The sequence below is a fragment of the Mizuhopecten yessoensis genome, unplaced genomic scaffold, assembly GCF_002113885.1.
Source record: "Mizuhopecten yessoensis strain PY_sf001 unplaced genomic scaffold, ASM211388v2 scaffold1313, whole genome shotgun sequence".
Taxonomy (NCBI): domain Eukaryota; kingdom Metazoa; phylum Mollusca; class Bivalvia; order Pectinida; family Pectinidae; genus Mizuhopecten; species Mizuhopecten yessoensis.
The window spans coordinates 594612-606850 of record NW_018403984.1 but is presented as its reverse complement, the minus strand read 5'-3'; the positions used below and the strand labels follow the sequence as shown (position 1 = coordinate 606850).

The 12239-nt window shown below is 39.1% G+C and overlaps 1 protein-coding gene across 1 annotated transcript; it reads right to left on the bottom strand.

The window, feature by feature from the left end:
- Positions 1-4618: 4618 nt before the first annotated feature.
- LOC110459222 (zinc finger MYM-type protein 1-like) lies at positions 4619-7445 on the bottom strand. The gene is made up of 2 exons (XM_021511381.1): positions 7258-7445; positions 4619-6038 (listed from the first exon to the last, which is right to left on the bottom strand). Exons 1-2 carry the CDS (start codon positions 7443-7445, stop codon positions 4619-4621), a joined length of 1608 nt encoding a protein of 535 aa, XP_021367056.1.
- Between the last annotated feature and the right edge of the window lie 4794 nt (positions 7446-12239).

Sequence of the window (12239 nt, the reverse complement as noted above, 5' to 3'; positions counted from 1 at the left end):
CCAGAAACTTCGCGTAAGTTTCGCCAACACGCTCAGCTAATCTTCAACGGTCCTTTGCAGGAGAAAGATGAAGACGTCTTGCGCACGTACCTACTTATTTGGGTCGGACAGAAGGGTAGAGATATTTACACCACATGAAATTTGCCTGTCGAGAATGGAAAGAAATTAAAGTCGTACTACGATGGCTTCGACACATTGTCGAGAAAGTTTATGCCCGACACATTTCCAAGCCTTTCAGAAGGTATGGAAGTCCATGTGCACACCATAATGTCTAGCTTACCTGTAAGTTCTCGCAAGATGGGAGAACTCAGACTCGCATGTGAATCAGATCAACAAATGGTCACTCTTACAAACACTATACATGAGGGCTGTCCTGATCCGAGAAAGGATTGTCCTTTATCAGTACTCGAGTTCTGGAACCATCGTGACGAAATGTCGGTTATGGATGGTATCATCTTCAAAGGTCTAAAGTCTAGAGACTTTACATACTGGTCATATGGGTATTGAGAAGTGTCGTCGTAGAGCCAGAGCCATAATGTTTACTCTCTTAGACAAACCAGACTCTTTAACCCACCGTTGTGTAGAACTATTTTGACAGTTTTTTCCCCTTTATGTGCCGCGATGTCAACACTATGGTGTACTGATATGTTGAACTCTCCATCTCTTGCTCTTTTTAAAAAATTACAAAATAAAGATAAAGTTAATGACAGAGAAGTAACTTCAATTTTTGGATGCATAATGATAAATGAGATTACAGTTGAGTAGGTTTGTTATATCATGTTTATTTTCTGTTCAATATAATAAACATAATATTATATTGCCTTTGTCACATTATTTAAATTTGTACTTTTACTCATCAACAGTATTAGTAGCAATGACCTATGCACATAAATGCACATGGACTTTTGGTCAAAGTCTACTTTTACTGTACATATGATACACTGACTGTGACTATGCTTTATTTAATAAGAAAATAATTGTATGTGTGTTGGATGTATGATTGTGAGTTGTTTGTGTATTGTTATTGTGATGTCCTATGATGAGTTTATCTCCTTTGTGTTTGTCATGTTGGAGTTATCTCCCCTTATCCTTTAATCAGTATTACTCTTTATAATTTTTCATTTCAAAGTATCCTTAAATTAATTCATCATTATTGTTGTAACTACATTGTATATATGATCAAATTTTGAGCCACTCATGGAAAGAATTTATATAGGCTTGCCTGTTCTTCAATCCATTTGATTATAACATCTGTCAATAAAATTTGTTGAAATGAAATGAGACATAATGTTTTGGCCTCAAATGAACAAGGACATTTCAGACTTGGTTCTCAACTGCAATGTATGCATTGAGTTAAGAAACTCTAACCCAAAAGAACCTCTCTTACCACGTAACATTCCAGACAGACCATGGCAAATAATAGCCACTGACTTGTTCTCGTGGAATGGTGAAGACTTTGTTGTCATAGTAGATTACTTTAGTAGATATTTGAAGTCAGCAAACTGTCAAGTACTACCAGTAATTCAGTAATTGCTTAGCTTCAAGATGCATTCTCTCGTCATGGCATTCATGAAAAGGTAATATCTGATAATGGTCCCCAGTACGCCAGCGAGAAATTTATAGAATTTGCTCACACTTGGGATTTCATTCATGAAACATCTAGCCCGCATTTCGCCCAATCTAATGGATTGGCCGAAAGAACGGTTCAAACAGTAAAGAGAATGTTCACAAAAGCTAAGGCCTACGGGAAAGATCCCCATCTCGCAATCCTCGAGTTTCGTACAACACCACTTGATACTGGTTTATCGCCATCTCAGCTGCTCATGGGTAGACGCTTACGCTCTGCCATACCTACCTCCGATGAGCAATTGAAACCGCTTTATCTCAAATCCAAACTCCGCAATAAGTTCCAAACCGCTAAAAACCGTCAAAAGTCGTACTTCGACAGAGGCTCGAAACCACTTGATAATTTGGACAAAGGAGAAACATGCACATATAATGCGTGACAACCGATGGAAGCCTGCCCGAGTCATCAAACAAAATGATGCAAGGTCGTGTACAGTCGCTACTCCGGATGGTGGCATAACCGACGCCACATCCTCAAAACAAAAGAACCATCGATGACTGACCTTGACCTCTACAGACCCTCTACTAGTACCCTCTATAATGAGTCAAATCCATCCCGTATGTCTGCAAGAAATGTCGTTCCCCAAGATATTCCTGATAGCCTGCAGCTACAGCATCACCCCAACAAGTTGTAGCACTAGCAAAACCTCCAGACCTATCAAATGATTCAGGCTACATCACACGTTCAGGTCGCATAGATAGTGAAACAGAAAGTTATCCAATCAATGTGAATTGTGTTTATTGACATCCGTTGAATTAGTTTGGTAATGAACTTTAAGATTACCAGAGACATGTGTTCTGTTATTTCATTGAATATGTTTTGTTATGAAATTTACCAAAGAATGGACCTCGAGGAATTTTGAAAGACAGTGATCAAATATTTTCAGTTTAATTGTATTAATTATCGTATAATTATGGATGTTCTTGTACCATGAGCTATAACCATTATAATATTAGCATGTTGTAGTTAAACTATGATCATATGTTATAATCTCATATGTGGTATCATCAGTATATATAAGAGACTTGAACAATCATCATTGAATATGACCTTTAATCTTGAGAAGAGAGATGTAACAATATGACTATATTGTATAATGGTAGTGTTCAACCTATACTAAGATGTAACTAGATTGATCTCCCTTGGTTGGCTCCGGTATCCCGTGTATAGTTGTGTGTCACCCCTAACCCGTTAGGGGGTCCCCCTTAAAAAAAACAGGATTTTAGAAGGGCTCAGAAGCCATTTCCCGTGTTCTGGCATGGGTTTATTAATTTGCTCCATTAAAGAAAATAACACTTGACGTTTATATTATAATTTATGTATTTGGTAAAGGCAACTTGTTATGCTCCATATGGGAATAGGGCATTTATTTCAACGGCTCAAGACGAGGTTATATTACCGAGTTGGAATACTTTTTCCTGGAGTGCTGATCGATTGTACTACTTTTAGCTTTGCAACTTGCTCCTATTTCGTTGCATATGTTTTTTCTCTTGATATTAGCGGGGCAATTTAATCAATAGAGTCGTCGTGGAACTAGAACACTGACAGGTCAGTAAGGGCCCCGTCTTGTGGCAATTATATCCCCCATAATCATCCCCCAGAAGCAATCTGCCCATATAGCTGAGCTTGACGTTTGACATTTGGACTTCAAAAAGAATCGTAAGGAAGCAAAATATACATTTTACATGTACTATGATATGATGTGTTTCCTTCCACCTCCATATTTGCTGGGCTAACAGAAATGTAATTCCCGGTGCAATACTCATTTGTTAGCTTTGATTTGTTTTAATTCACCTTATATACCTTCTCCATCAAGAGCCAGGGTCAAGTCAGAGATCCACTTTGTCTTTGACCTTTGGACCCAAATGACCTTGACTATTAATCCAGTGACCCTGATTTTTGGTCAGTTGACTTATTCTTTAATTCCGACCAACTTTGCTTCTTAATATCATAACAAAATGTTCATCAGTGAAAAATACAAAACTTGACCCTTTGGACCCCTCACCTGGAACTAAGGTCAGTTGACTCTATGTTAAGTTCTGAACAACATTGCTTCATAATGTTATGACAAAATGTTCATCAGGGAAAAGGTACAAAATTTTAACCTTGACCTTTGGTCAATTGACTCCTTGTTTAATTCTGAGCAACATTGCTTCAAAGTGTCATAGTGAAATGTTCACCAGTGAAAAGATACAAAATTTAACCTTGACCTTTGACCCAATGACCTTTACCTTTGGTCAGTTGACACCTTGTTTAGTTCTGATCAACTTTGCTTCATCATGTCATAATAAAAAATTCATCAGTGAAAAGATGCAAAATTTGACCTTGACCTTTGAATCTCATGACCTTGACCTTTGACCTCAACTTTTTACCTCAGTTTGTCTCTTTGTTTAATTCCGAACAACTTTGCTTCATAATGTCATAGAGAAATGTTCACTAGTGAAAAGCTACAAAATTTGACATTGACCCCTGACCCGATGACCTTGACCTTTGGTCAGTTGACTCCTTGTTTAATTTTGATCAACTTTGCTTCATAATGTCATAACACAATGTTCATCAGTGAAAAGATGTAAAATTTGACCTTGACATTTGAACCTAATGACCTTGACCTTTGACCTTGACTTTTTACCTCAATGTGTATTTTTATGAACTGAACATCTTGACCAAGTTTCATGTACATCAGTCAATAAATACCAAAGTTATCAGCCAGGAACAAAATATGTGGACGAACAGACAGACAGACAGACAGACAGACGATACGGGGCCCTAATTAACCATATGGGCAGTCAGTATTTTTAACGTATAGGGGGAAAGGCGTCACAACAACACCAACCACCCTATATGTAAAAATAATGTTGCCATTATGTATATTGCCAATTCATTTTGGAATGAAAACCTGCCAACGTCTGAACATACCGGCAAGTCGCAGGCATTAACTATTCAAAATACCATTTTTCGGTTTTTATAGGCAGCAAATGTGTTGATGACATCCTAAATGTTCACATGCGTTTCCCTGTGCACATGTAGTACGGCCAATGATGACAAACGGTCCTGGCGTGTTGCTGATCTTAGATACGTTTTTATTCGCCGAAGGACACTGAAAGACCTCTTGGCTGTCGCTGTGGAGACGGGCATGGTCAGGAGAATTAACAGGGTGTTGTGAATTGACGGATAGAGGTTAGGGCTGGTCCGATTGAAGGTATCCACTAGGGTTTGCGGCTTATCCTCTGCTATACGCCAACGTGTTTTCCACCTGTCAACCTCACTCCTGAAGTCCGCAGTATCGTTTGGCACATCGCTCTGGAAGGATTGGTGAATGGCAACAAGAGCGGGATCATCGAGTTCTCCCGTCTTTGCCGGAAGCAGTTGGAGGGCCCTAAATCTTGACTCTTCCCCGAGAAGTCGGTCTTCAATCTCCATGATTATATGATCTATGAAGATATAATATAGTGACCTTCGCCAGTATTCTGATGGATTAGCAGCAGGCACGTTGTTTCGATTTTGCTGGCGTCCGACGCGTCGTGGGATGGACGGTTCTATGCCGTAGAGGCGGCTGATCCTGGTCGTCTCGTCAGAGATCCCAGCCAAGACAATATCGTTGTTACGCTCTGCCCGTAGTGTTGCCACCACGACACGACATTCTTCCATGGCGGACCACATGTCACATGACACGCTCTGGAGGAAGATCGACAGGTGTACGACGGTTTTCAGAATGTGCTCGCACAAATAGAGCCCAATGAGGAAATCAAACCTAAGCATGGAGTTAAGGTGGATTCCGGCCTTATCGTTGTTTTGTCCACGGAGGAACTCCAACGCGTCAACGACCACTGGCAGGGCGTTTTTGAATGTGGTCAGTGCATCAGCTCTTGCAGTCCATCGCGTTTCGAACAGCTTGACCAATTTTATTTTTCTCTCCTGGTTGACCTGCACCTCAAGGTTTCCTGACAGTTCGTCCAGAAATGCCTCCATACGTTTGGCAGAGTAATGGAATGCAAAGCCAATCTCCTGTACTGTCGCCATCATTGTTCGGACACAGGGTTCCTTACATGAATGGACTACAGCAAGGTTTAGGCAGTGCGCTTTACAATGTATGTATGTGGCATCAGGGGCATGCTGCTTCATTAGTGCCTGTACCCCATTGTGCCGACCTGACATATTACTCACCCCATCATATCCCTGTGCCCTCATCTTGCCAATGTCGATAACTCGATCCTGTAAAAATGTCACAAGGAGGTTGCATATCTCCACTCCTTTTAGGCTCTTGGCATGGACGAAGCCCAGAAACTGCTCCACTACCTCTGCACCCTCTGGCTTAATGTCAATGTAGCAGACACACTCACAAAGCTGGGTAACTGTGGATTTGTCTGTCGTCTCATCTGCAAGTAAAGCAAAGTACTTTGCCCTTTGACACCTGTTGATCAGACATTTTGATACTTCCTCAGCGCAGTGTCCGATAAGCTCGTTTTGGATATCAGGTGAAGTGTATTTTGCAATAGGTGTCGGGTTTGCCACGTGATCAGCCAAAATAGCATCGTCAGCAGCAACGTTGTCAATATGGACATAGAGTTACTCTTCTCTTCTGTCTGACCACGCAGCGGAATGTTCTGACGGGAACAAAGCAGAATAACATCTATGATCTTGCGCAAAATGTGTCTGTTCCGTCGGACATCTATCTGGTGGGACGATGAAAGAGAACTTTGTATCGATATGATCCCTTTATCACACATAATGTCCTCAAAGTTGACACCCATTTCAACAAGGCCATGGTGTGGCGAATCCTTGGATAGGTGACGTTTTACGAGGTGTGGGAGGTTGGACCAGTCCGACACAGGAGAAGAATAGCCAAATGTTTTGCATTTCTGGTCATTTTGTCCGAAAACAGAACAGTACACACAGTATAAACAATCTTTTTCTATGGAGTACCTCAGCCATTCATGTGTCGTGAGCCATGTGTGATTTAATTTTCTGTTTTTAGCACCAATATTCATGTGAACATAAGTGGGACAGGACAGGATTAGTCAGATCAATTTTATTAGGAGAAGCAGGTGTATGCAGTAAGATGTTGTGTATATATATTTTATGGTTATTTGGTATTCATTTTTTTCTATTTTATTTTGATACGCATACGCACTTAGATTTGCTGATCGTTCGAAACCTGCGATCCGACTAACCCCACGCTCCTCTACATTTTCCACGTCGAGTCTCTTCTACTATGCACATTTTGAAAACGTAAGTTTGGATTTTATGTATAGCACAAATTGTTCAAGTTGACTTTTAGTCAGATGTTAAAGCTCTCGTGTATATATATACAGGTCGTTAACCACAAATCGATGATAATATCAAATATCACCACCCATACACTACATAGAGCGACCTGCAAACTTAAAAGTTAAGCTAATAGAAAATAAAAATGAACTTCGTCCTACAAATATATTAGTTTACACAAATTTACAGAGACAATGGAGGGGGTTTAAAAGAGGGTGTATACGATAATACGAACTAATATTATTAAAACAGTCTGCAAAGAACTTTAAAAGACTAAATCAGGCCGCACCATATTTAAAAATTACAGATTTTAACTGCATTTTAAACTAAGCCTAATTTCGATATAAAAAAGACGACTGTCGTACCTTGTAGGGAAATTAAAATCCCTTCCCTTTTCCCATTTCAGTCGGAGAAGATCCGTTTTGGCTTTACTGTCGAACGACAATTTAGTCAGGGTGGTGTGGAGCCAGTAGTGGGATAGGTACAACTGTCGATATGTCGGCATGTGCCCCGGAATCGCCAGGGGTAACGTCGGGACTTTCAGCAGGTGCATCGTCTTTGGTTTTTGGTTTAAAGAAGGAGTCAATTTTCCTTGTTTTCTGACTTTTCTCCATTTTTGTTTTTTGTGTAGTAACAACTTCCTGTAATACTAAATCTCGACCAAATCTGCCGCGGATGTATCCAGATCGATTCGTTACGTGTCGCAGATGTATTGTCCAAAGCGAGATAACTCTTGTTTATTAGCTAACTAAGTAACTTAGCATACGTTTTTTTAGAATAGGTAATTAATTGACAACAAAAATCTTATCTGGTTTACATAATTAATGTATTTGAGGTGGTTTGGCGTACTAATATGCCTCAATATTTTTACTGTACTTAATTTTTTTAAGTGTACGCACGGGCGTTTCTGCGTTATGGCTGCTACGCGTATGGCTAGTGGTAATTATTAGACAAATTGCAGCTAGGGTATCAAAACAAATATTACATTGCTTAAAACAATGTTAAGTACAAATACCGCCGCGGAGTATGTATTTCAAGGAGTCTTCCATGCTCAAAATCTTGTAGATGAAAAACAGCTTGACTATTTCCTGGAATTTCATGTTTGTTCCTGAATAGCTCCATATTGCCAAAATAGTTGGTATCAAGCGCTAATTTCTTAAAAAATAGTTTAGGCCCTAAATGTTAATCACAGAACTGCAGTATATGGAGCTGCTGCACCGGTAGAATCGACCTTTCGAAGGGTACTCGTAGTTGATCTTTTGCGAGTTTGATTTGATTTTGTTTAACGTCCTATTAACAGCTAAGGTCTTTTAAGGACGTACCTCCATGTGTGTAATGTATGCGTGCTTGCGTGTGTGTATGCAGGAGACCGGGTATGCTGGTGTGCTTGCGTCCTTGTGATAGAGCGGATCAGATGCCGCCTTCATAGTGCTATCTCACTGAAATGCCACCCCGAAGGCAACCAGCACAGCCTTCCGTCCGGTCACATTATACTGACAACGGGTGAATCAGTTGTTGCCATTTACCTAAATGCTGATCGTTAAGCAGGGAATAACAACTACCATTTTTAAGGACTTTGGTATGTCCTGGCCTTCCTCATTTTGGCGAACGCGCAACATTCAAGCCAAAAGTGAGGTATTGCCAAGCAAGGCGATAGGAAATAAAAGGTAGGTAGAAGTAGAAAGTAAGATAAAGTTCCCAAATATTGCAATGGGCGTAGCAGATTAACTTTGGTCCCTTTTGTGTCTCCAAATAGAGGACATCAAAGTAAATCCCCAGTTCTGCAGGGGTATTATCATTAGTCGCTTTCTACGATACATGCAGTTGGCAATAGCAGGTGTATACTTTTCCCGATCCCCAACCTGCAGGGGTGTCTTTGGCGGGATACGAGACTAAAAAGATACGAGAAATATTCATTATAAGACTAACACCAACTATAAACTCTGGATATATTGAATATTTTGCATATTGTGAATAAATAATTCATCATACTTTAAATTTGATATTACCTTTTATTTTTCTGTTACAGTTATATTAAACAGCTTTCCTGAGATCAGCAATATTTTACGTCGGCATTAGCTCCACGCTATCACAAAGAAGCAATACACCGACATACCCTGTCGCTGGCACACTTAAACACATGCAAGCAAACACAACACACATGGAGCAAGTCCTTAAATGACCTTAGATGTTGATGGGACGTTGAACCCTGTACACGTTTTGATTTGTTTTGTTTAACGTCCTATTAACGCCCCATTTTAATCGCCTTTTACGATACACATGCAGTAGAATACAGCTGGCATATTCTATTCCCGAACCTGCGTGTGTCCAGTTGGCATACTATGTTGCTGTATTCGCCTCGTTGAGCTGGGTGCCTTTGGCATGGTAATTCAGTGAGATAGCACTAAAAATTTGGCATCAGATCCGCGGAAAAGGAGGCAAATCGCCAACACACCCTGTCTCTCCTGGACACATGCACCAGGCATATACAACACACATGGAGGAGCATCCTTCAATGATCTTAGCTGTTTAAGTCTTTACATCCATCCATGTATTACCCTAAATGCTGACTGTTAAGCAGGAAATTACATCTTCCATTTTTGAGGACTTAACATGACCTGGCCTAGGGACAGAACCTATTGCCTTCCTCATCTAGGCGAACGTTCAACATTTAAGCCAAAAGTGAGGTGATGTCAGACAAGGCGCTAAGAAATTAAAGGTACTTAAAAGTAGAAAGATCCCAAATATTTCAATAGATACAGCAGATTTATTTGATCGTTTTTGTGTCCCTTAGTAGTGGGCTCAAAAGCGAATCCCCAATTCTGCAGGGCCTCACACATTGGTCGCCTCTTACGATACATGCAGCGAGTACAGCAGGTTTAAGGGTTTAGAATTATTTTGGATAAAAAAATGTTGATTAGAATTTATATTTCAAATCTCTATCAATAATATTGTGATGTAGTAAACAAAATACTTGGCGCCATGATTGGTTTTCCTGACTCCCTCACTATTGAGTTTGAGACACTAGCAAGAACAGACTGACTCGCTTTTTTACTCAGTGGATATTCATAATAAAAACAAGTCAAGTATAATTGTATTTTCAGGATTATTCTCACCAGGTCGTCCTATGAAATACACATAAATCCAAAAAAAAATACACCAAGTGAAATGAAGAAGTGAAATATATTCGTAGAGAGTCCACCAATTAAAATATACAAGGAAAAATTGGACGAGCTTATTGAGTTTTCCTAAATTGAGAAAAGTGTTGGTACGGAAAATTCTGGAGCAGTTCAGAAAGTTTATTAACAGTACGAATTGTTCGATTCCTTTGGAAAATCCTGCTGGAAACACCAGGAGAACATTAGGATCCCCTAATAGGTTTCTAAATATATTATTTCAATACACTTATTAACGCGCACGGATACACATATATTTTTAATTCAATAAAATACCGTAGAAGAAATGAATTCAACTCTTCAATACGTTTGGCTCCTCACCATTAAATAGGGTTTAAAATGCATCATTTCAGTTTGCCGATTCAAATTTTACGATGAACTAACTGTGTATTCTTTACCTATACGCACGAAATTTTCCCCGGCTTGGGCTCAATCAGACTCTTCTGGTGAATAATGTTGCTTGAGATACTGATGTTTTCAGGAAATTTGCTGTATGGAAACAGGTGTGAATCAGGCTAAATAAAATTAACAATAATATATATTCATAACGCGAGCACCCTTTCCCAATGATGTTAAAGTAATAATTCAGTTGATCTGGTAGGTATGCCACGACGAAAGCAAACTATTCACAAAAGACTCGTGGAACACTGCCTTTGAACTGGTACAGGATCACATAGATTATGATATCTTCCTTGGCATTAAAACCAGTCTGTAAACAAATATCGAATAGTATCCTGTATTCATGTGATTGTCAAGTTCCTTTTTAAAGAGTCTGTGGGAAAATTCACTAGCACGCTTTCATTTACGGGTTTTAGTTCAATGTGAATGACACATGGTATTGATCACTCATTAATCATTTATTATGTAGATGGAATACTTGAACACAACATCATCAAGCATGATTGCATTTTGTAATGCCTGGTCAAGACATTCAATCGTGGTCAAGAGTGATAGTTCTGGTCAGGTGACAAAATTGATATCGCGGTTAAGACTACACATTTGTTTTGAAGACTTATTGAGCCTCGGTAAAAACTTATCAACTCGCGTCGACAGGTATATATATTATTACAATTCCCAGTCCTACAACTCGTTGATTTGATCAACTATTTCGTTACCTCCATTTTTATAACAATTTTTCGAGCGTTCCCTCCGGCGCTCTGTGTGAAATTAATTGGTTCAGATATAAGATTACCTGATTTACTTCCTTTAATTGATATATCACATTTACTGTCATCGCTTGCTCAGCACATGTTCCTAGTCTACGCTCTAAGAAATGGACAATCTAATAACATTTAAGTTACACGGAGTATTTTCGGATTTGCTGCAAGAGATCGATGTTTTGCCGTAAAATTATCTGTTTGGTGCACAAGAATCAGTTATCGATTCCTCAACTAGACTACAGACGGTGATTTTGTTGTTCGTATGACATAAATTATTCATACAGTTCCCTTACCTTGAACTACAGGTGGAAAGTATTGTTAATACTTTTCAGCTGAATTGACACATTCTTCAAATACCAATGATTTTACATATATACACATACTTCACTTTTGTATATAATGAAAGGGCAACTATAATAAGTCTGGTACTTGACACATTTCCGATAACATTAATACTTCAAAAGCTATAAGGGTAGGTAGGCCTGCATCTCGGTAGAGTTCATTTAGGTTTCATATTGTCTAGTTATGCTATTTTGTGGTTTTATTTTAAGTTTTAAATTTTAAATTGGCTTCCGAAATCGATTTTTAAACAAAACCGTACAGTGCAAGCTGACAATGTATGCACTATTACATATCTCGAGCTGTATATATAAAGAAGGCAGTGTTGATGTCAGTGTGAAAGCTGACAAGGCATTCACTATTTCATATCTCGAGCTATATATATAAAGTAGGCAGTGTTGATGTCAGTGTGAAAGCTGACAATGCATACACTATTTCATATCTGGAGCTATATATATAAAGTAGGTATTGTTGATGTCAGTGGCTGTATTTTTTACAATTTGTCCAGAAACGTAAGCTGTAAAATGTAGTTATTGCGCCATATCATACTATAATACATATATGTTATTTGTATATTAAACCACACATATACGCTGCAAGCTGTTCCCGCGTTTAAGTCAATGAAATGCAATGAAGCAGACGACACAAGATATCACCTGGTAGACTGCTATA

Bases quoted from the DNA above. Each gene is read 5' to 3' on its own strand.
- LOC110459222 (XM_021511381.1), bottom strand. From the start codon at position 7,445: ATGCACCTGCTGAAAGTCCCGACGTTACCCCTGGCGATTCCGGGGCAC. The intron at 6,039-7,257 runs GTACGACAGTCG...TCTGATCAACAG, and splicing joins GATTTTAATTTCCCTACAAG to GTGTCAAAGGGCAAAGTACT.